Raw genomic sequence first — 27,814 nt, forward strand, 5'->3', positions numbered from 1 at the left:
TGTGCCTCCTCCCAGACTGCGCAGTGTGAAGATGGAGCAGAGGAAACTCAACGATCAGGCCAACACCTTGGTGGACCTGGCGAAGGTAAGCCCTCTGATTTGCCATGAAGATTTTAAAATCTTACTTAAAGTCTATTAGTAACTTTAAAGGTTCCAAGTTGTATGACGTGAAATTTCCAGGTCTTTTTATATAGATTATAAAGTTGATCTGAGTACTGTATTAATAATCAGTGTCCCTCAGAGGCCATGGAAGGACATCCATCCACCCAACCATCCATCTCTCTTTCCCATACAGTAGCTTCGGGGGAAAACATTAGAGGCTACAATTATTAAACAGGACGTTATTACAGACTTGTAGATTATTAAGGCACTGTCAGACATATTTTTCAGCTGTTTCATCCTCCTTTTATGTTTATGTTGATACCAAATGTTTTAGGAAACATCTGTGCTCGTTTAGCTGATCCTATTGGTCCTGGTATACGAGACTCTCTACTGACTTTGAGAATAGTTTGAATGAGTTTAAGGAACTTGAATGTAAACACACATTGTAAGAGAGGTGAATACAGTCGTGACTCCCCAGCCTCTGTCCTGCTGTATAGATGTCAGCAGACCCAATAGAGCAGAGCAGAGAGGGGGTTCAAAGGGAGGTGCATGACTGCAGCCTCATTTGATGTGGGTGGCATTTGCACTCCAGCGTGTATTTTAAAAGGTTTCTAAGGCCAACTCCTTTAATGTGTGTTTGCTTGCCCTTACTCTGCTTGATGGTCAGATCCATCTGTGTACACCCTTCGGTAGTTCAACAGCTCAGTGCCTCTTTTTCAAGCCCTATAGAGAAGTGACCCTTTTATTTCTGTCCCAAACGCAGGACAGAAATCATTTGATTTCTGAGGTGCGCAAATGCCTCAAAAAGGCCCCAAGTGGGTATGAAATATTTTGTGACTGTGCTCCCATTAAATTTTGTCTCCTGAAATTCACAATGTAGAAATAAAGAATAGAATAGAATATATTACATGATATTTTATAATCTAATATATAAAATTGTCATAGTATGAATAGAAGAATAGCATATAGTTATTGCACTAACATTGACACTGGCCCCACTGCATCTACAGATGGAACAATAAATGCCTAAATAATAGAGACACTTTTCATTATGGGAATGAGTTATGTCACGCAAATACATCAAAGCATTAAAGACATTCCTGCTTTAAATGGACTGGGGGAGCTGGTGGTTAAATCAATGGGAAGATAAAATCTATGCTGACTTGGTAAAACAGTGCAGCTCTCCTGCACACTGCTTCCTGTCAGTATTTCCTTCTATTCAGATGGAGTAAGTCAAATTTAGAAGGTATACTTATGTAATCTATGATGAAGTATTACATGAGAGGATTTCCCTTGGCAGTGTATACATATTAAATCTTCTCATCTGTATTTGTCTCTCTCTCTTGTCCCACCCTCCTCCTCCTGCCCTGTTCTCCTCTTTCTTGCATGTCCCCCAACACATTTACTTTCTCTCCTCCATTAGACCCAGAATGTGATGTATGATCTGGTGTCAGAGCTGCAGGAGCGCAGTGAGGAGCTGGACAAGCGCATCGGCACATTGGAGGACAAGCTGGACTCGGTGACGGGCAGCCTGCAGGCGCTGCCCTGCCTCATCTCCCAAGCCATAACCCAGCAGCAGCAGGACTTCCTGGACGGCTTTGTTCACCGCTTTCGGCCCGCCTCCCTAGCTTCAGAGCGCTCTGAACGCTCTGAGCGATCCTGGACTTCCACCGCCCGTAGGCGGCGCTCACCCTCCACAGCACCACACACCTCCTCCGATAGCGGATAACCTTGACAAATCCTCCGCAGTCACATTTGAGCCCCACCTTCCACCAACTCGACTCATCACCTCATTCTGTCCCATCCAAAGCCGTCCCTGTAACTGCTGGAGAGTCCATGACTGGACTAATAAAGAACCCATATCTTGACCCCTGACCTGACCCCTGGCCCTAACACTCCCTAACACTCCCTTCCCACCCATCTCTTCTCTCCTTCCTCCATCCATCATCAAAATCCAAAATCCAATTCTTCTGTGACTGAGCCTCTCAGCACAGGACTGGATCAGAGCTACTCCAGAAGAACAAAGAAAGGCAAATGAAGACTCAAATCAAGTAAAAACACAAATGCATCCAAAAACAGAAAAAAGAGAAAAAAAAATTAAAAAATGACTGAAAAACCGAGATAAAGTAGAGATATGGTTTATGTTTTAGCCATTGTATGGCTGTTCAAGTTAGCTTTTTTGTAAAAGCCCTTGTATAGTTAAAAAATGACTGAGTTCAGGGTCGCTGGGGTGAGAGCTGGCTATCACACCGGAGAGTCCTTAACCACAAGGGGGGAAGTTGGTCTGTGGAGCTGAGGGCCTCGGCTCACCTGCTGGCCCTCAGAGGCCATGGGGGACATCCGTCCACCCATCCGTCCGTCTATCTGTTTGTCCGGTGAGGAGAGCAAGACAAACCATTGGATTTCCCTTTCAAAAGACTAGTGTCATGGATTCTTTCCCATAGGTTAGGGTGAAAGCTTTAGGAGAGGTGATGAAAGCTCTGACTTCAGGTCAGTGTTTGAAAATGCACTTAAGCTTGATGGGAAACTGTCACACAAAAGAAGAGCAAAGGGGATGCATATGGCATTACTACTGGGTAGGAAAAATTTACACAATTGCCAACTTCAAGGTTTCAGCTTCCTTGTTCTTACCAAGGGAAAAATGAGAGCGACTATCTTTTTTAGTTACATATTGACATGTGATTTTTCAGTGCCTGAATGTATAAATAGTAGAGGGTTATTTAATTACTAATTTCAGAGCTTTTTTACGATGTTAACAGTCTGAATACAGCATTGCATTCCTTTTTCAGATACATTCCTCTCCAAAAATTTAAAGAAAATGTCTTAATGTAATGCATAACATTGCCTCCATTACACAGCAACTCTAAATGTTTTGAAAACCTCTTTTTTTTCCTTCTCTTTCTACTAACACCGTGAGAAACGAAAAATGTTGAGAGAGTAAGCGAAAGTGAGACGGGCAGAGAATATTTGTCAGTGTGTTTGTCAAAGAACGAGTTCACTTTTAGCTCAATGCTGCACACTCATGCACACAACAATGAAATATGTAGTAGTCTACCTTTCTCACCAACACTAATTAGAGCTTCCTGTGGTCTTCAGATAATGGCATGGCTTGAGGTCTGCTGGTATATAAGGCCACACAGGCACACATCACTGGTTGAACTGAGAAACTAACCCTGCTCCTTTGCATGGTTCTGTGCAAAAATTACAATGGCTTGATGATTTTCTTGATTTTGATTTTATTCATTTACTTTTGTTTGTTTGTTGCCTTTCTTTCTTCTGTTATTTTTTCTTTTTTTTTTTACTACAAGTTTCTCTTTTTTAAGTAGAATACTAGGGTTTTTAGAGTTGCAGAACCTAGAGAGTTGCAGTAATGTGATTCTGTAATGCATTCCCTGTTTAAAATATTAGGTGAAGAAAATTTACAAAATTTACGAAAGAATCCTCAGAGGACACAAATAAAAGTGGAAGAAGTTTTGATGGTTACAGAACAGTGAATTATTCACGTTCAAGTTTAAAGGAACAGTTTGACATTTTTGGGACTTATGCCTATTTACTCTGTGGCTGAGTGTTACATGAGAAGACGACCAGTGTTGTGTACGAATATGCTAAATGTTTTGGTGAACAGTCTGCAACTAATGAACGTTAACTGTTGTAAGAGTTGTGATTGTGCACCAGAAGGGAGCAGTAAAAAAGAGTGTTAGATGAAGAGTAAGAAGAACTGTGATTTTCAGTGGCACTGAACGATTTACAGATGGTGCAGCTGAGGCCAGAATATGTTTTACCCAATACACTATGTGCCATAAATCAGGACAACTTAAATCAGATCAGTTTACAAACATTGACGTTATGCAGAAAGAGTAGAGGTGCAGTAAATATAGTACTGTAGAGGTACTGTGAAATGGGAATGCATTTTGAGTTGTCCTGCTTTATGACATGTTCTTAAAGTGGTAAAACATTTGATTTGTTTTTCTTGGCTTCCGAATGTTTATATTCATAGTTTATTCTGTGTGAATCGATCCATCAACTTGCACAACACCAAGATCAATACCACTGTCATATCTGAAAGGTAAATATGAAGCTAATGCACACAGCTGGTTAGCTTATCTTAGCATGCAGACTGGAAACAGGGAAACTAGCCTGGCCTTTGTCCAAAGTTAACACATTAGATCTTGCTTGTTTAATCTATACAAAAGCTGAAATGTAGTGTAATGCAGTATAAATGCAGTATATACCCTTCAGTTTTTGTACAGGTTAAAGAAATGTCATAATGTAAAGAGAGAAGCTGTTGCCTCCTTTTTCTGTCTTTAGGCCAAACTAAGCTACAAAGAGATGCTTCATGTTTACTGTACATATTCAAGAGTGGTATCAATCTTCTCATCTAATTCTCAACAAAGTAACAATAGGTTAATTTTCCAAAATATCGAACAATTATTTTAAAATCACCATATCAGACCAATATAAGGCGTGTTTCTAAATAACACTGACACACATTCACTGAGATGATGGAGAAATTAAATTTGAAATTTTAAAGGCATGGTACAATGAATCATAGATTCATAGATTCGAATGACTAGTAAATTTCCGATCTGTAAAGAATTATTTAATTATTTTTTTGTGGTTTTTTTTCTCTTCTTTTTTTCAAAAGCACATATGAAAGCAGATCAGGAAGTCAGCGGGTTAGCGGGCTAGCATGCTGTCCTAAAGTAGTTTGAATGGTAGATAATCTGAGTCTCAAAAAGGATGTTAGTGTTAAAAATCATCATTATTTATGGCCCATAAAGCTAACAGACAAATAGGATCATTATTATTTCTTGGATCTTAATTATTTCCAAGTTGCTTTGGGCCGAGCCAGGTCAAACCCTGTGAGACAGAGTGAGTCCACTCTCCCACAGGTTCTGGTCCGGCCAGAGAGCACTTCAGCTAAGAATGTACTGAGTTTGCTACAAGTGGAACTTAATCAAGCATGAATATTAGCTTTTTTCCTTTCAACTTGAGTTGATGAAGCATGACTCTTTACTACCCCCACCTCTCACCACTTCTCGTACAGTGCTACACTCCACCCCTTCAGTATGAGGGGATCTGTCATATCATTACAGTCTCTGTTTCAATCAGTGTCATCCAACGAGTCAGGATGGCTAATGGAAGACTGTCTGCTTGATTATGACCTCACCTGCCAGTCCGTATCTAAGGTCTCCACCTCTTCATTACATCAGAGCTTCAGCCTCACGTCTGTCACTAAGAACATCAGTACCTCCACACAATGAGGCTTCCCAATGGCCTGCAGCAAAGGCCTGTGATTGGTTCAAAAAAGAAAGTAGGAAAGTAGGAAAGAAAGAAAGAAGCAGGGGAGCCCTCAGGTCATGTTCCATGTTGCACTCAGGGTGTACTCTTCAGTTACACCAAGGAGGATCACAGATGCTGGAGTGCCTTCCCCAGAGAGACGTAACGGTGTTGGTGTTAAGGACTTCATCCTTCATCAGCCAACAGGAAAGAGTAGGTTGAAAAAAGAGAGACAGGCGAGAGCCAATAGCTCATTTACTGACAGTCTGTTTTTGGCTCAGGGGGGTTGTGAACAGCTAGAGTGGGTGTCCTGTAAATATGACCTCATTGTAGATGTCGCCACGTAAACGGGACAAATGGTGAACCACAGGGGTAAAGGTCGCTGGGTGCAATGCACAGCATGTTGCAGGTATGCAGTAGAAATACTAGAGAGAATACGAAAGGGTTAGAAATTCTAGCATTTTATCAGTTTCACTTGTTTTTTTTGTTTGTTTTTTTAAATCTTCTGCTGATGGAGGTATGATCAGGGTCTGCTGTTTTTTATCCAGTTGTAAAGGTTCGTTCTCTTCAGTCCTTACTCTGTCATCGACAAAGACCTGCCAAAACACCATTCCAATATTTAATAGTGACCCAATTTTCTCCACTAGAGAATAAAAAAAATACACAGTATTTTGTAGTGAAGTGAGGGACATTTATGATGTTATTCTGATGATGGTAGATGAGTCAAAGTGATAAACACATCCCAGAGTCTTTTATTATCCAGAAAAAGTAGGCTTTTCTCATAGAGCAGGCATCAGAACGCACTTCTACCGAACAATAACAGAGTGAAAAAACCCCAAAAGTGAAGAAATGTAACCCAATCATTGTTCTGTGTACACTGCCACATGATGCATAATGTACGTAGTAGCACTGGAATAAATCAACTTTTAATGGATGGCAAATGGGTTTAACATATTCTCTGTATACTGTTCGCTGTTCCTTCATTTTGCAGGTGAACTTTTGTCCTAGCAAGGAGAGACACCAAGGTGAAATCATTAAAGACTATCTTCAGCTATGATCATCACTCTCTTATTTTGGTTGAACATTTTGAAATTTGAAATAATTTATTTTGCCATTAAACCAACAACATACTGTACTCTACCTCCTCCTGCCAGTCTGAAGCTTTTCCACACAATTTCCAACTGAGTGAAAAAGATGGCAGCACAATGGCAGCAGCCTAAAGTCAATTGTGACTCTGAGAAGGTGGGTTGGCACACATGTTGACAGATGCAGACACCACACGTCTCTTCCCGTGAAGGAGGTGAGGCAGGGACGTCCTAAAACATGATTACAGGAGGATGTATTGATGTACACATAAACACTGCTCCAGAGGACGCACAGCTGCTGGGGCACCGTTCCAAGGTGAACTATGGGCTTCACACACACACACACACACAGCCATTAATGGTCAAATAACAAGCTACTATTCATGTCCACAAGCACAAACAAGGCTCAGCCTGGTTAATTACAGCCAAACCAGGAGGGACTTGGCAGCGGACCGATATCCCGCAAGAGTGGCAGAGTCAGTCACCCTGCAGTTGTTGCTACACAACCCCAAAGACACGCAGCAGTTGAAACAAAGGGCACTGCTCCTGTGCTGTTCATCCCTCCCATGGGTGCAGGATCATTTTAAATGAAATATGGTTTTGATCCTTATCGCCTGTGATTTTGCACATGCACTCATAGATTTAAATCTAGTATATATGTGCAAGCTAGAACAAAAAAAAATAGCACCCATAGATACTCAGAATAATCTGCTGAGCAAGCAAGCCTCCATCATTCCCTCTGTAACAACATCAGTCTCTTAATGAGCATATTCAGTCATCCAGTTACAACTTATTCTTATGTTTAAGGGAGAACGGCAGGAAAGGAAAAGAGGCATCAAATTACCAGGGATCTCCCATAGAGGGTACTCAAGATCAGCCCAGGGTGAGAAAAGACAAGAGAAAGAAAGCAGGCTGCCATGAGGACTGAAGATGACCCTCAGACTGGGGAAGGACAGAGGGAGGGATCATCTTGCAGGCCGTTGAGGATGGTCCCCACTCACCCCCCCACCCTAGTGTGAAAAGGTTCTTCAGGGACAGCTTGCGGCAGGCAGAGGAAGTCATTTATTGAATTTATTACAGGCCCCACTTTTCTGCCTGTCTAGCCTGGGAGCTAATAGCTAGCAGCTGCATTATGCTTAACGCCCTCCCTATCACTTTTAGCTAACGTGGTTTGGCATACACTTTGGGAAATCAGAGAGAATAGAAGTATTGATCTTGGCTTTTTTTTTTTTCTTTTTTAAATGCATGGTGCTGTAGCGGTTGAGAGTGGGTGTGAAGAGCCTTTTCTTTTCATCAAATGTTTTTTTGAGTGTCATTTATTACAGCATCCATCATTTCTATCTTTCTTTCCGCGTCTATCTGTGTCTCTTCCTCTGCTGTCCATTCCTCTCTCCCTGAGAGATCTGAGGCCGAGTGAACTGATACAAATGAGGTTGTCTGTTGGAGGCTCTCGTAGTTTCCCTGCTTCATTTAGCCGCAGAGGAATAAAGAAAAAAAAAAGCCCTTTACGGAGCCCTAAAGCCATGTGTCAGGACGTCAAGCATGAAGCTATAGTGTGTATGTGCACACACACACATGACGTATGCATGTGTCCTCTACTTGACAGTATAATTTCAAGCAACGCTAGAAATTCAGATCTACTGATTCTACAGATTAACTTTCTCTATACAGCCACTGATATTTGTGCTGAAGAGTGATGTCACTCAGCAACCATTTAATGAGACACTCAAGTTCAGTCTATTGATTCATATGAGGGGGTCACCTTTGAAAGGTATTTATTTCTTGCCACAACACAACATACAGTCTTATCAAAAAGCAAAACACTGCAAAAGCTTTGTAACTCATTTCAAAAAGAGCAATGAGACCCATGGTGATTCTCATACAAATATTGTGCATGCAGGATTGGGATTTTCTTTTATATATGCTGCATATACTGTATCACTCCTCATGACTTTAGCATTGTTCCACATATTATTTGCAGCTGAGCAGGCACCTGTGCCAGCAGTAGGGGACATGCACGGCAGCACCAGATGAGGTAGCCCCAGGCCACGGCCACTCGTGGGACTCACCACTCACTTGAGAGAGTGGGTTGCATTATGTGTTTACTGTATTGGCTGTGAGTACTGCAGAGTGTGCTGTGTGTGTGTGTTTGTGTTTGTGTGGGAGTGGAAAGACAAGGGTGGGGGTGATGGTGGTGGGGCACTACAGTTGTCCTTGCCCTGAGCTCTTCTCTACATGAAAATCAGCAGCGCTCTGGAAGCATCACTGCCACAGAGTAACGTCATATTATACAGCAGGAGCAGCTCCTGGTGTCATCGCTGAAGGGGAAGCGCTGCAGTAAGAGACTGGGTTTGAATTGCTCCCTGGAAACTTTATAACACCTCAATGTCAGAATGTGTCTCACTGATTCAGCTTCTGTTTTCACATAAATGAAGAAACACGGGCAAAAGATAGCAGCGCACATGTTTAAATTGAGATTCACATAAGGACAGGAAAGAAAACAATGCACAAATGAAAATGTACAGTAAGCAGGGAAAGAGAGAGAGAGGTGGCCATGAGCTGTCAGTGAGAAGCGCAGGAGCTTGCTGCCCTCTAGTGCCAAACACTTGAGCTCCCTATGTGGAACAATATGACACAGCTGAGGTGAGAATGAATAATTCATAAATGACGTGATGATAAAGCACTATTTCACAGATCGTAGATATGAGATGTAATTGATCATGTAGAGCTGATATCACACACAAGCTTTGTTGCCTTCTAGATGTTTTTGATAGTCTAATCCTTAATCCTTAAAGTACTACAAGACATGGCTGGTGTGTATATGTAGAGTCTCTGAAGTGTTGACTTATGCTCTTTTATTTATTTTACCTATTTTATATCATCCCATCCCATCCCATCGATTTGAAGTCTAAACTATCTACACGGCTCCTTTAAAGCAGTCATTGTGCATAATTTCAGGTCACCACCTCCTCTCTTCTGTATGAATGTCAACAGTCTCACCTCTCTCTCTTTCTCTCCCCCACAGATTAACCTAGTGGTGCCAGTCAGCACCAGCACAGGGGCGGTTCAGGTTTAATATTTAAGCTCTAACTCCCCCCCCCTCTCTCTCTGCACAAACACACACACACACACACACACACACACACACTGGCCAATTGCCCTACGTGTGTGGAACTGAACGCCCAGCACCCGGGGAGTGAGTCACCTGAGAGAGACTGGAGAGTTTGAGCTGAGTGGGCCTGGTGAACACAGCGGCCATTTTACAGTAGGTATCAGTTCCTGTTTCCTTAAACACAGCCACTCAAAGTCCAACATCAAACTGACATCCACCTGAGAAAGCCGGGGTCAAAGAGGTGAGCTGTTTGAGGTTTGAAGGTTTTCTTAATGTCACTTTATGCTTTCTGCCGTTAACGTGTTTCCACTTTGATTTGCTGTGACAGTGACTGTTGCTGTGTATCTGGAGCTTGTGCAGCGGCTTCCAGTGAGTCACGGCTCAGCTTAAACTCCTCTGTTATTATCTGAGTCTGACTTTGCACTGTGGTCGTGTTATGGTCCCTCTCTGACTTGTTTTGCTGTGGCAGAGGCACTGTCATATTTCTGGTGCTGCTTCACCAGTGAGAACAAGTGAGTGTTTAAAGGATCACTCCTGTGGTTTGGCATTGTTTTGGTCTCTGTGCCTCAAATCGCACTCCAGGCTTCACATGGAAGTGTTACAAACTGTGCGGGTGTGTTTTAAAGCAATAATTTCCCCTTTATTTCCATTCAATATGAATATCTTTGAGGAGAGTCTTACAACTTGTTTGAGTTGTGCAGTCCATTGTAATGATTAAAAGTATTTACAATATTGTTATTTCAGCATTGAATACAACGTCTACAAGTATGTGAAAGAGCTTCTTGTAGTGGCGACTATTGAAAACTGAAATAAGATACATTAATTGGATGCAAACACAACTGTAGTTAAATTTTATTCCGTATCTGCTGGACTGTAAATAGGTATCAGTTTGTTTTGCCTTATCAACTCACTGTACGTCATTGCGGTTTGTGCCAGTTTGTTTCTGCTGCCCTCACTGGGACAACAACAAAAACGGTTCATGCCAGCTAAGTGTTGGCTAACTGTTTTCATAACTTTCATTAATGAAAGTACATGACAATTTTGACATAATGTTTGGACTCCAGGAAGAATAGTTATGCTAATGTGCTGGTGCTAATGGAGATCCAATAAATGAAATGAAATGAAAGAAAATCCAAGTGGAATGATAACAATAAGTGGTAAATTGACAAAGGTCAATACACAAGTGCAACCTGCACACACCAACCTGGCCCTTTAAGTTTAGAAAGGCTGAGTCTTTATTTATCTTTTATCTTAGAGGGGAAGGTAAAATCAATCACTTGTCAACCAAGAAAGTAATGGAAGGTAATATTGAGTTTTAAAAATCTGACTCTTATAGTTATATTAGTTTGAATGATATGAAAAAGATTTGTAAAAAGAAAAACAAAACATCTGAAGTTCAACTATGTAAATTATAAATTTCAGAGAGTATACTAATGCTTATATATCCATGCATGCTTATTATTCAAAACTAATAATTTATCTTTTTCCTCTGCAGTTGCTCCCACTCCATGTTTCGTAAGGATTCTGTGATTACTTCTTTCTCAATGATTTACTAAAATCAGCGCTCAACATGAAAAGCTGGAGCAGGAAATTCAAGAGACAAGAGTGTGACAGTGTGGTTGGGTCCTCCTCCAGCAAGAGGAACTCCATTAGTGATCCACCAGTGCCTGTGTGGGTTACTCACACACCCACACCACGTAATCTCACGCATGATGATGATGACAACTCCACGGTCCGCACATCCAGCACTCCACCGTACACAGAGAGGGAGGATGATGAAAAAAAAGGGAGCATGAAAGACAGACTGAAATCTCTCATCCCTCAGTCATGGGAGGGCATAATCCATAAATGGACAAAGGAAAGTAGTGACAGCTTTAACAGCTCTGAACCCAGAAACACTGGGATCCAGATCCTTCCCAATGGGACCAGGGTGAGCCCTCCTGTGAGTCCCCTGATCGAGCGCAAGAACTGGGGAGAATCACTGAGCAACTCCACACACAGCTCCCATAAGCCTTTGTTAAGGGAGAGCCCCACTGATGAGTTTTTCCATCCAGGCCCCGGAGAGGAGTCTTTACTCTCCAGCATCCACCCTGCGGAGTACTACGCTGAGAAGCTGCAGGTCTATAACCAGAAGTACTCGTATTTGAAATCCTGGCCAGGGTTGCTCAGACTTCTCGCTGGACTTGAGCTCCTGTTTGGGGGCATGGTCATCGCTTGTGTCATTGCCTACGTCCAGAAAGACAGTGAGTGGTCCAACAGCTACGGACTCTATAACGGGGCATATAACAATGGGCTTGGTGTGTCCGGATACACCTACAGAGGCCCCATGACTCCTTTCATTCTGGCTGTGGCTGGAGTCTCCTGGATCATTACCCTCTGTCTCTTGGTGATGGGAATGACAATGTATTATCGCACCATCCTCCTCGACTCCCCCTGGTGGCCTCTGACGGAGGCCTTCATTAACGTGGCACTGTTCCTCCTCCTCATGGCAGCAGGGATCGTATATCTGAATGACTTGAACCGCGGGGGGCTGTGCTACACGACAATAGGCGTTAACCCCATCATGGCTAACCTGTGTCGGGTTGATGGAGGCCAGATGGCGGGAACAGCTTTCATCTTCATCAACATGACCATGTATCTAGGAAGCTTCCTGGTGTGTCTGAAGATGTGGAGGCATGAGGCCACACGGAGGGAGAGGGAGTACTTTGAGAACCAGGTGCAGTTCATAAACGCATGCAAGGCAAATTTTAGATGAAGGACAAGCCCATGATTTCTAAATTCAAAGTGGGAGGGAAATAAAGCTGATATGAGAGTTTCTCCTTTTTGCAGAGGTGTGGGTTACTTCACCGAATGAGGCCTAAAACAGTTCCCCTTTTAAAGAGTTCACTGTGACAGCTCCTGTAAATACTCAGCCCATGCTTTATTCCCTTTTTTGTGTGGCTCTCTTTCTGTCTTTGTTGCGTTTGGATTCGGATGTGCCTTGTGTTTGTAATCATTTTGGGAGGGGGGTGGGGTGGGGTGGTATTTTAAGTATTTGTATAACATCAATCGCCTAATTTATTGTAGGCAACAGTGTGGGGGTGCTACCATTATTGATTGTAAATGTGCCAGCAACAGCCCTAAAACAACAGTGGCAGACACAAATCCAATGAAATTTAAAGTCAGTCAAGACAATCTGCAGCGAGCATTCTGGCTGTCAGTACTGATATGTCAGCCTTTTCTGCCGGTTGATGCCACGGCTGCCAGGATTCATCCCATAGCTGCAACCTGGTGTTTTTCATGCCACCACTGACCATGTCGTAATCTCTATAAAAAATTCAACACATGCAGATATCTAAGAAGTAGGCTACACCTCTATCATGTGTGGTGCATTCTCAATAGAGCTGTTATGATCATTCTAAATAGCACAAAGGTAAAAAAAAAAAGCTGTGGTTGCGTTGTATGGATACTGAATTATGAGGACGTTGCATCTGTAAGAGCTCTGTCACTGCTCTCTATGGATCTATGGGGAGTCTGTAACATGACTATCCTTATAGAACCAGCTCAGCTCAGAACAAATAGGAAACAAAGTGGACCATATGGCTCTGGCCACTGGCATCAGATCAAATTTAATTAGCACACCATGCCAAATAAGTAATCTAGTGCACATCCATTACACTATTTTAAAGCATTAGGCAAGATGTTATTGTTGTGTCAGCTGCTTGCAGACAGCTGTGTCTACAAGTGTGATAAAAAATATTTGCACAAATGCTGAGAATGATTTATGTTTTTGCTTTATTTTATTATTTTTAGTTTACTGAACTTAGCTCATAAAACCAACACAGTGTTGTTGTTGTTTCCCTCTGTCTTCAGCCTTGTTCATCTCAGCAGCTTCCAAGCTTGTTACTGCCTGCAAATAGCGTCCATGTTATCAGGCATCACAGACAGCACACTTCAGCTAATATATTTAATGTCAAATAGGAAAGGGTGAGAGGCCACAAATGAACTTAATAATTTCATCTTGGAGCCAAGGAGACGACTTCAGAGGGTTTCAAGTCTTTTTTTTTTTTTTTTAATTTCTCTGACACTTGGCAATTAGCTTCTTATAATGATCATACTGACCCATCATCCATGTGTTGGTTTGTAGTTTCTGAATATAACTTTTTTTTTCTCTCTGACTTTTAGCCACAGGGGGAGTTCCACCAGTCCATCCCGCTCAGCCCCCGACCAAAAAAACGCATATCATTCAAGGATGAAACAGACCGGTCATGGGGTAAAGATTACAACAGTCCACATGCACACGTCCCTGAGAACTCAGTCAGCGTGAAGAGAGACACAGCATCCAAACACATCCCTGCAGTACACATCGTCCCAGACTACATCAAGTGAGTGAACGTTTTAATCATGCATGTTCAGGAAAATTTTTGTCACAGTGTATACAATGCATACACTGTAGCTTGTCTAATTATACATGACGGAGATAAAGAAACGAAGAGTCACTTTGTTTTCACTGTGTTGCCACTGTAGGAAGTATCCAGAGATCAGCAGTGTGGAAGAACGGGAAAAGTACAAAGCTGTTTTCAACGACCAGTATCAGGAATACAAAGACCTTCACCAAGACATCAGCTCCACCCTGAATAAGTTCAGAGAGCTGGATGCCATGATGGCACGACTCCTTAGAGAGGGAAAAAGGCAGCAGGTGAGATGGATGAGTGTGGAACTTTGTTTAACCTTAAATACATTTCATGTACCATGCTTAATCTGAGACCAAAGTCTGAAACTGAGTCTTCAAATTTCCCAGACAATTTATTTCTGATCAAATTTTTTGTTTGTGTATAATACAGGTATGATGCAGGTACAGGTGTGTTTTCAATCATTCTGTATGTTTTTCTCTCAGGATCGGCTCAGGATCCACAGCATTTCGAAGAAGTACGAGGACAAAAAGAGCGTAAGTAATAGTGTTTGTGAAAAACAGAGGGCACAGTCCTCTTTCTGTTTCTGCTCCATCTAAAACCACTGAAAAATCTAATGGTTATTTCACAGATGTATTAAAAGTGCTACTGTTGCGTAAACACCCAGTTCATGCTTTTTAAAAATTAGTCAACTGATGCAAATGATACTGTTTCCATCATGAAATGTGAATAACTCTGGAAATTCTCATTTAACGCAACATCATCACAGAATGAATCAGGCCAGACAACAGTGAGCAGCGGGGGTGAGGGGATGGTTGCTGTATTGGTAAAAGAGACACTAATCTGCCTGTGTTTTTACAGGACCCTGGCTTCTTGGAGAAAAAGGAACGCTGTGACTATCTGAAAGCCAAATTAAGCCACATCAAAAACAGAATCCGCACTTTTGACCAGGAGACCACTGGAAATGGTCAAATGTGAAAACTATGGGAAACACCTGAGCAGTCAGAACATATCCACTGGTGCCTTTGTCGATTTTAATGTACCCTAGATGTAAAATCAAAATTTTGCCAATTAATGCATTTTTTAAAAGTATATTCTTAGGGGCTTTTTGCCTTTAATGGACAGCACAGTTGGGGGGGGACCGCCATTCCGAAGGACCGCCATTCCGACGGTCTGCCAGTCCGAAAATTCCCGAAGGTTCGTCATTTCGAACTTCCCGAGGGGCCGCCGTTCCGAATGTGTTTTATTTTGAAAATTGACCGGATTCTCTCGTGGTTTGACTTCCTGCCCGGCTTGACACGACGCGCCGCGGGGACAGCGCCCGACCGGCCCCTCCCCCTCCCCCTCCGCCTCCAAAGTTTCACCCAGGTGCGAGTCTGATGCATTACATCCATGGTCTGATGCAGCCGCGGCACTCCTGCTGAAAATAAATGTCCTTGCTCTGTGCTTTGGTTAGGTTTAGGCAATGTAGAAAGGAGTTGGTTAAGTTTAATAAAAAGGTTAGGTAGAGGCCAATAAAATCGCAGTTAATATGTATCTCCCCCGGGAGTCGAACCCTGATCCACCGCGTCAAAAGCAGATGCTCTGACCACTACGCTACCACAGAAATTAAGCTTAATTATTCCGTGCCGTAAACCATTCAAGATTTTTTCAGGTTCGGAATGGCACCCTTTCTTTCAGGTTCGTAATGGCACCCTTTTCCCATAAATAATTAAGGGTCGGCATTCCGACAAATTAAAGTAAACGTTCGGAGTGGCGGCCCTTCGGAATGGCACCCTGGAACCGGACAGTTGAGAGAGACAGAAAATGGGAGGTAGAGGGGGGGGGGGGGGGGGTGACACACAGGATAGGGCCGCTAGACGTGGGATTCAAACCGGGGTCGCCTGCAGTGAGGACTATAGCCTCAACACATGGTGCGGGTGCTCTACCAAGTGAGCTAAACACCACCCCATGAATGCATTTTTTGTACAAAAACTTAATAAAGTTTTTCTTTTTTAATTTGTGTTCAGTGTCAGCTCTCTTCATTGTATTCACTTCTCTTGTGTTGTTACTTGCCCTATCATAATCTGTATATGGCCTGTACATGCTCCAGGACTACAACTAACGATTAAGTCGTCAGAATTTCTTACATCCTATGTGTAATCTTCAATTTACATGTTTGTTTAACACCAGTACCTACTCCCAATGAATTATGGGGGGGAAAATCCTTGAAAAATAACTTAACTAAAAAAACAAAACAAAACAAAAAACAGTCACACAGGTCCATTAATCAGTGAATTGTTTCTGTTCTGGTTGAACTATTAAGTAGACTACCTTGAAGCTATGGATCAGCATTTAAATATCCTATTAGTATATATTAAAGCTTATCTACACAGTAATAAATATTGAACAGTCCCATCTCCCATCTGATATATATTCATTAAGGAGACTTTGCTCTATGTTGTAGCCTATATTATGAGTCTTGATATGGTAGACTACCATGAAGCTATACATCATTTTGATTTAAAAATCATGTTATGTATTGAACCATTATCTGTTCGATCTAAACAGTGATAGGCTACCACACCCATCTAACATAATTTATAGGAGAGACTTTGCTCATGTATTCGGACCTGGCCGCAGCCTGCAGCCTATAAAGCGTCTATGAGGGAGCTGGAGGGGCAGGTGAGCAGCAGGTGGACTGTGTCCCCACTCAGACACTCAGACACTCCGCGGTGAGTCAGGCAGCTCCACGAGTTTCGTTTACTGGCTCATTGCGCGAACACCCCACCTCTCTATCATAGAAAGTGACGACGTTTACGACCCTCGGTGACGTATGAGGCAAAGACGGTTAAAGAAGAGACCCGTGCATGACGCGGAATGAGCTGGACTGGACGTTTTCTATAGTGTTTAGGTGAGTAGTGTATGTCCTGTTGACTGATTTGAAGTGTTTCCTACATCACATGTGTTGTGTTCTCTTATCTGACCTGTTGAGTGTGTAGAAACGTAGGCCTACGAGAGTTTAAAACCAATAGGACGTTTGTGACCATTATCAGTTGAAGTGGTCAGATCTAAATATTTCAGCTGTCAGCGGTGTGGATGAAGCAGAGACAGTGACCACACATAAGTTACTTACTTACATAAAGTTAAATAACGCATGAAATTGATCAAAAGGACAAACAGCTCTTCCACACCTGACTGGGCTTCATTTGTAGATTCCCAGTGCTTTCCCTCAGTGGACTGACACTCAGCAGGTGCACACAGGAAACAGCACTGGGGGGGGGGGGGGGAGCCCTGGCTCGCTTCTTATCTGCTGTCTGTCTGAATTATTGAAACGCGTTGGGTTGAGTTGCTCTGGAGCGATGAAGTGTGGGTCAGCGATACCAGATAGAGGGTTCAGGGCTGGGCTGAGGTGAATGAAGGGCAGAGAGGGACTGCAGTGCAGGTCTGAGTTACAGGCCTTCACGTCTGCTCTTTAAGGCCAATATTTGGTGATATGGTGATAATACAGCATGTAAGGACATTGCTTTTACCATGATTTTGGTCTCTTATATTTTCTTCTTTTTCCAGGTGAAACTGCAGTAACATCCACGATGTACGACAGCCCCCCTGTGTACAGCCCACCTTACAGCACCGCCTCGCAAAGCTTCTACCCCCCGAGGAGCGTACGTTCCCCTCAGAGCCAGTACATCCCCTACAATTACAATGTCCCCCCGGAGTCCAACTACATGGAGGAGAGGCCTCAACACTTCTACCGCTGGTTTTCTCCTCCCGGTTTTGTCAAGGTTTTCAAGGGAACCACTGTGCTCATGTGTTTCCTCATCTTTGCCTTTGTGGCTTCAACCTTGGTGTGGGACATGAACGGATTTGGATACGGTGGATACGGTGTCACGGGCGTAGGGAGTGTTGCAGGGACGGGGTCAGGGTATTATGGAGGCAGCTACGGGTACGGCAGCTCCTACATGACACCACAGTCTGCCAAGGCGGCCATGATCTCCATGGCAGCCATTAACTTCCTGGTTTCACTGGGCTTCCTTGTGGGGAGTTTCTCACGTTCCCGGATGACGAGGGGATGCAAGTTTTACCTGATTGTGTTCATCTCCGATATCATCTTAGCAGTGCTTCAGGTTAGTCTCCTAAAAGAAAAGAGTTTTGTTTCTCTCTCAAAGTCCTTTTGCATTGCATTCTGGTCTATCAATCTCAGCTCTGCTCCTCTCATCCTGAAATTCACTTTGCATGATTGTTTTGATTGGTATGGTTATACTTGAAAACTCACTCTGACAAATAACATTCAAAAAGCTAGCGAGGAAGATATTTTATAAATTGTCAAGAGCTATAAGAACTAACCTTTTGCCACAAGGGGGCAGCGCAAAAACTGTGAACACAACAGTGACCTTTTTAAACTCTTAAACTTCTATCCTGAACTTGTTCCCAAACTGTTGCCTCCTTTCACCAGCATTCGGAGAAATGTATCGCTCCTCGTCTGCTGATGAAGTCCAGCATTAATCATTTAGCATTTTGCTTTTGGTCTCTTGCAACTCTGAAAGACATTATCTAAGTCATTAGCTGCTGCATGCTCCACTATGTTCATTAGCTAGTTTGTTCAGTGCTGGGCAGGTCGCATACTGTCGCCTGAAGTCATCGGCTGCCTGCCAGGGCTGAGGAGATTTTGATAATAATTCTGTGTGGGTTCGTCACCGCGAGTGAACGATGTCACCTACACGTAGTCATGTGATTTATTGTAATATATAAACTTAAAAAGATCCCAGGAAATCGACTCGTGAACTTCCTGGCCAGTCACGAAACTCAAAATAACTTGACCACAATCAAATAACACTGTTTAATGTCAGGTTTGCAAGACTTATCACTCGGCTATTTATACTGTGTGTCACAGAGAAATTCTGAGACAATTAAAGTTAAGAAATTAAACTTAAAGCAGAAGTAAGCGATCCGGTCGTTTTGGCTAATGCTGCGTTCGAGGCAGGCTTTTGAAACCGTAAATTACAGCTTCAAGTCACAACTTACGACTTTGTAGCGTTCCAGGCAACCCACTCGTGTTTTTCCGACCTGTTTTACCTGTGAAAGTGCACTATAACGGCCACTCGTAACTTCCGACCCGTGAACTCGTACCAGATCGAACTGGTACAACTTCACAGGTCGGAAAAACACGAGTTACGGGTTGCCTTGAACGCACCATAACGTCTTGTCAGCCGATGGAGTTAGCAGCCCCCGCCCTCGTCATGGATCTATTGGTCCTCGTCCCTACGTCACCACATTCACGCGCATCCCTTGGCTGCACACACAGTCCTTCATGCCGTTCTCTCTCCTCATTGGATAAAACTTGTAGGATACGAGAAAAGTTTTCTCCTCGGCTTACAGCAGAGCAGAGTGACTGAGAGACCCGTGTTTAGGTCCAAACACTCTATGTAAGTGATTGCTGTTGGAAGATAGAACTATTTAAGACTTATATTAACACAAAAATATCGCTTACTTCTGCTTTAACTTGGTAAGAAAGGCAGAAAATGTTAAAACTGCTACACTTGATGTGTTGCAGTAATGTGGTGTGAAAATACTCAAGCCAAATCAACTGTGTGATTGAACATACCTCTTTTTTTTTAGGGCATCATCGACATTATCTTTGTGATTGGGGTGAACCCAATGTCTCAGAGCTCACAGAGCATGCTGTATAACCCCATGCTGATGATGTGCCAGAACATCCAGGGCAGCCCGAGCCTCAGCGGCAGTGTGGGGGCAGGTTTTCCTGGGGGGTTCCCCATGTACAATCAATACCTGCACCACTACTGCTACATGGACCCTGAGGAGGTCAGTTAGATTATTCTGTTTTATTTTAATCTTGTGAGTCCTTTTCCATTTTGATGTAAAATGTACTTCCTTTCCTCAGGCGGTGGCATTAGTGTTGGGCCTGATGGTAGTGCTGGTTCTGTCCCTGTCTGCTTACTATGCATACAAGACCCGCAGCAAGATTTGGCGCCACGGCAAAGCTAACATCTACTGGGATCAGCCACGAGTCATGCAATCAGAGGGGCAAGACGTACAGGACTGGGTGAGTGTGAGTAAAATCTGTCACTTCAATGTTCATTTCCTCAGGTGATAGGAGAAGGATGACTGGAAATGCTTGTGGGTCAATGTTCAAGGTGTTATTTACCCGCGGGTGGCAATTTGATTTACAGTCACTAGTGACACATGCATACACATAACAAAAGCGAACAAAAATACAAAGTAATAATTCAAATCACATGGAATTATTAACTTGTAATGTTAATGGCCACTTTTAATTTGTTTGTTTTGCATCGTGGCATGATATATCTGCGCCCCAATCACAGTGTCCTGAGTTCAGCCACCGATGGGGGTGGCTTAGATCAGATAGGATTGCCTGTGCTTTTTTCAAGCACCTTACCCTATACAGGTTGTGGAGGTAATTTGCCTGAAAATTTACTGCACACTATGCTCCGTATGTTATTTTTCAGTTTAACAGAAAGTGACCCGTGCCAGTATAAAGAAAAGGTAAGAACAGATTGAATAAAACTGGAATAAAACATTTTCATCAAAACTATGTCAACACTTCAATTGCGAAGCTTGGGATAAAAGTGCATGCACTGATGTGTCTTTTTACATATGGCACCGACCTGGGATTCAAAGCACAGTTTGTTGTCAATCACAATACCAAGGTATTTGTACTGCTGCCCCAGTTCCACAGCAGCACTGTCGATCACAACGGGAGATGGCAGTGGGATTTTTCCTAAAATCGAGGCACATTTCTTAAAGGGATAGTTCACCCAAAATTCAAATTTCACTCATTATCTACTCACCCTCATGTCGACTAAGGGCTGGGAGAATTTTCAGAGTCCTCCGTGCCTTCTCGGAGTTACGGGGGGGTCCGCGCAGCAGTATTTGTCCATATAATGGTTGTGAATGGTGCTCACTTTTCTTTGTCCAAAAAGACACACCAAAAAACATCCAAATGTTGTTCCGAAAAAAATTAAATAAGTCTATATTTTAAGCTTGTTTGTAGCGGAAGCTCCCAGTGTCTCAGTTCACTGCTCTTCCTGTGTCAACCGGCGGAACAATTTCTCATGTCGGGGCTTCAATACAAGAGGGACATTACAGACGAGCAGCGTGGAGGTATTTGGATGTTTTTTGGTGTGTCTTTTTGAACGAAGAAAAGTGAGCACCATTCACAACCATTATACGGACAAATACTGCAAAAACTGTAACTCAGAGAAGGCACGGAGGACTCTGAAAATTCTCTCAGCCCTTAGTCGACATGAGGGTGAGTAGATAATGAGTGAAATTTGAATTTTGGGTGAACTATCCCTTTAAGTTTTTGCCACATTAATGTTTAAAAAGGATGTGTCAGCTATTGTAGCGTTTTTTAAATGAGTGAGTAAAGACAGCTGAGAGAGCTGATAAGCATTTTATTTGAAATTCAGTTGACCCAGAGTTTACACAACTACATGTTTCTACTAAGTTTGAGTTTGCAGGGCCGATATAAACACAACTTTAGGATTCTCATGAGTCACTGGTGCCCATGAGGTTTCACCAGTTCACACTAGCTGCTGCTGTTGAGAGCGCTGGTGTTTATCCCCGACACACCCAGGTTTCACTCTAACTGATCATTAACCTGACTAGTGATAACAGCGGCTCAAAGACCAGCATCATAGGAAAAAGGTCACAGGACTCTTGCATGGTTAGGTTTCAGGTTACAAGCATTTGTCACCCACACGTTTCCTGTACACAGTCATAATCATATACTGTGATGATGATTAAAGATGGTCAGGACTTTTGTAAATGAGTCATTGTGCTCTTGACCAAACAGGAAACAGTTTCTCGTGAAAATCCATGTGTTCTGAATACATATATGATACTACTACAACTACTACTACTACGACTATGACTAATAGTAATAATTATTATAATAATGATTATAATAATAGAAATGATAATGAAATGTATGTAGCACTTTTCTTTAAAAAGTTACAAAACGCTTTAGTGCTGATGCAATATCAGTAACAGAATTATGATTAATTATAATATGAATATATAAGACACTATGTCAACATATCAAACAAGTTTATATCACTATTTATCATTTGTTTCAACAAAGCCAGTCATCAAAAGACTCTCAGTTTCAGCTGTGAATGTGAACATGATGATATTATACCTGCCAAGCACTAGCATATTAAATTGTCACTGCAATCGTGCACAGCATGGTGTTATAGTTCCGTATGTACTGAACATACCCAGAGTATTAGATTAGGGTCTGTATGTTGATAGGGGACCTTTACCTTTTTTTCATACCACTCTGGCCATGTTGTTATCCAGGTATGTCGGCACACAACAATAGCAGCAGGTTACAGTCTCACAAACAGTGGGTACAAGTGGAAGAAAAAACAAGTGTGGTTTTAAACACATAATCACAAAAGGACTCATCATGTAAACACTGGTTGAGATGCTTCACATGATGAACAACCTCTTCTCTAAAGAAAGACAACACCTTTGGTTGTATGATAACTACATGTATTAATGTTGAGAAGCTGCATAGATCGTAGAGTCATAGTCCTCGTCACAGAGTCTCCATACACTGCAGTTCATTTTCTTTGTGACCTCAGATTTGAGTTTCCTTCTCTGGCTGTTTCATTTAATGCATTTTTAGCTGTGAGATAAATTGTCGCTTCTAATCGGACCCAGAGTTTGGGAACCGCTGTCCTGGAGCATCAGCGCTCCAGCATTTACCAGGTACTCCAGGTTGCAGAGCGCTGTGGAAGCTGCGCTGTTTGTGCTTCCCAGAGGAGGCTTCATGTGGTATTTAGTGGTGATGAATCTACTAGAGTAGCAGTGTACTATGAATGTATTAAGTCCACTATGACTCATTATGGAAAGGCAAAAAAAAAACATATTCAGTCAGTTTATCTGGCGAGGCCATGGCCTACATAGTGCCTGTCACTATACGCATGTAGCCAGCCGCTTCATCGAGATACAGGCCCCTTTTCTGGAGCACTCTCATCTCGCAGTGAAGATGCTTGCCTTGCAGGGAGGCATATATAATGTATGTGGCATGTATAATGTATAAAAAGGGTTGAGTTGCCTCTGTGTTGCTGTGTGAATCATGGTGGCGCTAAATGATTCAGTCTGCGAAGGGGCTGCTACACACGGCTGCACATTAGACTCCTGGCAAAGAATTAATTTCCCTGTGTTTTGTGCCACGTTTTCATTTAACGCAAGTGGAAACTGTGGTAATTGAGAGAAGGGTGTATAGGAGAATTAGATTAAAAGCAAACGCTGCATAATTTTTTTGGAAAAATTCTGTGTAGCCTGCATTGAATGGGATGTCTCAATTCATATTTATCAACACGAGCATGTTCCCCAAAGTCAAAGAGGAGCACAGAACCAAGACTACAAACATGAGGTGGTGAGGTGGCACATGTGTGGCTGCATGTCTCAGGAGGGCGGATCAGGAAACACAGAGAAATATTTAGTGGGAATATGAATTTATTTTATGTTGCAGATCTGAAAAAAAGCTGAAATGACGAGAAGAAGAAAAAATAATAATGGCGGGGAAATTTATAATGGGCCCATTTTTCCATTACAGCTTCTTCTTCCTTTTATATAGCACGATAGTGTATATTGAATACCTCTGGGTTTTATACAATATGAAGACATCACTTTGGGATTCAGTGCATTGAGGTGTATATTTGGAATATCCCATATACTGCACTTTTTTTTTTTTAAATCACTGTATTAGTCCATAATGAAAACAATCATAAGCTGCAACCCTAAAATTGTAAAGAGATGAAACAATGAAATCAAACCTCAGATTTCCTTGTCTCTGTTCACTGAATTTTTTTTTTGCATTGTTATTAATGTCATAAACACCGAGCACAGCAATCAATAACACTGGAGTCGCACAAAGCTGCGGCTGTCACAGCGTCCTGCTGCTGCAGCCGATCGGATTCCCTGCAGTTTCTGGGAGTTTTTCCACACTGAGGCTCATCGTCCTCCGACTGCACATTCATGAGATCTGTTTCACAGGCTGCTTTTTCCAGACACTCAGCATCAGCTCACTAGATCTTCATCCTGTGTGACTACACTCTGATCCAGAAATAGGTTGAAGACTATAAGTCATTAATGATGCATTATACAGTATGACAGCAGATTACATGGGGCATAATGCAGCTACTCTGCATCATTAATGGCTGTTTTTTCTTTTGGCCATGCAATTTTTTTTGGTAATGTAATATTTATTTTTTCCCACTTCTGTTAATTTTACAGGCTCTAACATTAGTGAGTTGTACCTGAGGTGTTCTCTGTTTGACGCGCTTGCTGCTGTTTACCTGAGGCTTTAGATAATGTAAGAGCAGAAATATTTGTTCCACTGATTTCACCCCTGTGTTCAAGCCTTTCTCAGTGTGCTCTGATACAGACACACAATCTTGCTCTGGTAACATGGATTTCATGTCAGACACAGTTCAGAAAATTGCTTTTATGTGTTTCCTTCCAACTAATTGGCTCTGATGGTTGTTGAAAGGAAGGACTTGAGGTGTGACACTGATCATCATTTTACTGCAGCGTGCCAAGACAACTGCGTGTGTCTGTGTATGTCCTTGTATCTGTGTGTCTAAATGCATACATGTCTGGCACTCTTTCCCCTGAACACAGTGTGCTCTCCAGTTTGCTGCCCAGAAAAGATTCTCTGCTGCATAAAAAATGTTTTTGACTCCTTCTCAGGACTTTACTTTGAAGATAAAGGCAGTATTATGGTTCTGCGGTTCTGCGTTTGATGTTCTGTACTGTGCATCTCCACATGAACGGAATCAAATCACCTGCTCTTCTCGTTTAAAAATGAAATTCTGGGAATTCCTCATCCAAAAACCAGTGACTCCAACAATAAATAAAATGTTTCTGATTCCAGTTTCTTGGCTTTGTCTCAGGTGAACCATGTTGGAGAAGTGCAGCAGGCGCCAACTGTTGTGTTATCAGAGAGAGCAGCGCCTGACCTCAGGTTGGAGAACAGCGTGGTCTCCTACGGCAATGGAGCGGTCAGCATCTACAGCGAGGGAAACTATAAAAGCAACAGGTGAGTGATGATCTGCACTCAACACACAGGACACAGTAAACAAAAGGTTTCAATCTTAAACCTTAAAACATACAAACACACACCAAACGATGAATAAATAATTATAAAAGAGAAACATATTGACACACGTGCTTTTATCTACAGTGAGGCTTTGATTGTTTCATGGCATAAAACCAAAAATAATCTTACTGCTGAATATGCAGTTGCATGGAGGAAACTGTAAACTGCTTTGTAGGTGTATTTTGTGTGGCAGTGTCAGCTACACAGTGTCAACCTGGAGCATCAGTCCACTGCTTTGCTCCAGACTGAAATATCTTAACAGCTACTGAACCTGTTGTCCTGAAATTTTGCATTAACATTCACTGTGCCCAGATGATGAGGCTTAAAGACTCCTCCAGCGCTCCAACAAGTCAGTATTTCGGTTATTTCAACCCTCCGACATTGAAGCATTATATGTCGTATACACAATCAGCTAGAACATTAAAACATGTGACTGGTGAAACTGTGGAAAATTAAGACTACTACTACTACAAATTAGTTTCAAATCAAATCACAATCAATTCTGAAAACATGCCACACATACATCAATCAGTCACAATGATAAAAACTTGTTTTAATGTTATGGCTGATAGGTGACATGAGACATGCGTAGACAGCACAACCAACACACTTTTTCCTAATTTTGCAGCTCAAACTCATGATGACGCCGTTATGTATAAATGGCTGCAGTCGTCCAAACATAAATGTGTGTACACGCTAACAAACACTGTATATCCATGTGTAGTTTCCCTGCTGACAGCAGTTACCATCGGGGGGCTGAGCCTCTGTACGAGAAGAGCAGGGCGACAGCAAACAGCTCCTCAGACGAGACTAACAGCACCTGGAGGCCTCCTCCTTATCATGTGGAGAAGGAGCAGAGGAAGGAGCGACAGCCCCGCCATGCTGCTCAGGAGATGGTGGAGTCTCAGTGTGAAACTGGTTACACCACCGGAGACACTGGAAATGAACTGGACTGCAACCACACAGATTACCTTTTCAGGTGGGCCAGTTATATAGACAATAAAAACACAACAAAAGATATGTGGGCATGAAACACAAGTGAAGTCAGGTTTCCCTAAGCTATTAAATGAAAACCTGTTCTTACTACCATTCTTTATTGAATAAAGGGCTGTATCCTGTGAATGTCATTTCTATTTTAAACATTTTTGTAGTTTTATGTAGCAACATGCAGGGGTCTAAAAAATGATGAATATCAACAGCTAAGTGCAGGAAAAATCAATTCAATCAATATTTTATAAATCAGTGTTGGTCCAACCTAAATAAAAGCATTTAGCACTATCTGACAGTAGGGCAACATTTATCTTGGCTTATAGTGCCAATGGATCAAGGGTTTTTTAGAGAATAAGTCTTGCCCTAAAACTATTTCAGAGGAAAATGTTGTAATACCTCAACAATGGGAATCAAGGGTGTGATTGAACAGTGGTAAGAGGACTCATAAGAAAGCTCATTCTCCCGTGTATGTGCCACTTTTTGAGTAATACTGTGAATTTAACAATCCTTTCATGTCTTAACATTAATACCCCACCCCAGGCTGTATCCAGAGATAACTTCAGACAAGCAGCGGCAGCAGTACAAGAAGGAGTTCGATTCTGACCTGGCCCACTATAAGAGTCTCTGTGCCGACATGGATGACATCAGTGACCAGATGCACAAGCTGAGCCGAGAGCTGGACATGTTGGACGAGGGCTCCATGAAGTACCAGGTACAAAACCACAGGAGGGAGGAGCGCAGAGTGGAAAAATTCAGTCATAGCTGCTCTTTTTTTACTTTGCACCAAAAAGCTTAAGAGATAAACCAAAACAGATTCACCTCGACTTTAGATATTTGCCATTTACTTACACTGTATATATTTTTATATATTTTCAAGCGTTTTTGCATATTTTGGTGCTACATTCTCAGAATTCACTTCTAACACAACATCAACACAAGTGACTAAAAATGTCCCCAGCAAACCACTGACCGAATTTGTCTTTCCACCCTCAGGGAGTGGCAGAGGAGTACAACCGACTCAAAGACCTCAAGAAGGTGAGTGCACTTCCATCTGTGCTGAAATTAAAGGAAGACTTTGACATGTTGGGGTATATGTTTATTTGCTTTCTTGTTTCTTGTTGTTCTTGAGGATTAAAATAATGTTGATGGTTTCGTCTCTAAAATTCTCTCTCTAGACACCAGATTATCAAGCAAAGAAGAAGCAGTGCAAAGAACTTCGACAAAAGCTTTTCCACATCAAACGCTTGGTAAAAATCTATGACCAGGGTCTTTGTTAGTGTGTCTCCGTAACAAAGAGGATTTATCCTCCATTTCCTCCCTTTGGTGTTTGTATTATAACAGTTGGGTCCATACTGACAAGGCCCTCGTGCCGGCCTCTTAATCGCTGAACCTCAACTCTGGTTTTGACCCTGATGTTTACAGCCGCTGTCAGAATGAAGCCGGTGACCTGCTTTACTTTGTGTGGTTGTAATTTAAACTGGCACTGTTCACACTTGAACTTGTTTCACCCTGTGTAAGATTTTCCTTTGTTACCTCACATGTTGGTGGAAATGTTGATTTAATGTGTTGATTGGAGAATATTGTATTTTGGTGATAATAATGAATGTCAGTTTTTATATGGAGATAATGTCACGAATGAAGATGAATACAAAATGTAAATAAAGTAACTAAAACTCTCCAGTGTTTGGAGAATAATTGGTTTGACATGAATACACTTCTA

General features: G+C 42.2%; 2 protein-coding genes across 3 annotated transcripts in view; both read left to right on the top strand.

The window, feature by feature from the left end:
- The window catches only part of kcnn1a (potassium intermediate/small conductance calcium-activated channel, subfamily N, member 1a), a 49,702-nt gene extending 43,260 nt beyond the window's left edge, over window positions 1-6,442 (top strand). For both annotated transcript variants that reach the window (XR_015038021.1, XM_085804230.1), the window contains exons 8-9: window positions 16-85; window positions 1,526-6,442. Coding sequence is in view for 1 of the 2 variants with exons in the window: in XM_085804230.1 (XP_085660356.1) it covers window positions 16-85; window positions 1,526-1,831 (376 nt within the window). In the remaining variant the exon portion in view is untranslated. The remainder of the gene's footprint in view (window positions 1-15; window positions 86-1,525) is intronic.
- Window positions 6,443-9,768: 3,326 nt separating this feature from the next.
- On the top strand, window positions 9,769-27,770 carry ocln1 (occludin1). Its single transcript, XM_085804258.1, has 14 exons — window positions 9,769-9,820; window positions 11,075-12,295; window positions 13,744-13,943; window positions 14,086-14,257; window positions 14,456-14,506; window positions 14,832-14,937; window positions 17,520-18,076; window positions 19,569-19,772; window positions 19,852-20,013; window positions 24,899-25,044; window positions 25,829-26,083; window positions 26,635-26,806; window positions 27,088-27,129; window positions 27,270-27,770. The coding sequence occupies exons 2-14, from the start codon at window positions 11,150-11,152 to the stop codon at window positions 27,369-27,371; spliced, it is 3,315 nt and encodes a 1,104-aa protein (XP_085660384.1). The 5' UTR covers window positions 9,769-9,820; window positions 11,075-11,149; the 3' UTR covers window positions 27,372-27,770.
- The last annotated feature ends 44 nt before the right edge of the window (window positions 27,771-27,814 follow it).

Source organism: Trachurus japonicus, chromosome 17, assembly GCF_045865225.1.
Source record: "Trachurus japonicus isolate A0001 chromosome 17, Traja_1.0".
Classification (NCBI taxonomy): domain Eukaryota; kingdom Metazoa; phylum Chordata; class Actinopteri; order Carangiformes; family Carangidae; genus Trachurus; species Trachurus japonicus.

What these genes read in the sequence shown, in the direction of transcription:
- ocln1 (XM_085804258.1), top strand. Translation starts at nt 11,150, where the DNA reads ATGAAAAGCTGGAGCAGGAAATTCAAGAGACAAGAGTGTGACAGTGTG. An exon ending in GGCAAGACGTACAGGACTGG is followed by an intron (nt 20,014 to 24,898) that starts GTGAGTGTGAGT and finishes GCTTTGTCTCAG; the next exon opens with GTGAACCATGTTGGAGAAGT. An exon ending in CACACAGATTACCTTTTCAG is followed by an intron (nt 26,084 to 26,634) that starts GTGGGCCAGTTA and finishes ACCCCACCCCAG; the next exon opens with GCTGTATCCAGAGATAACTT.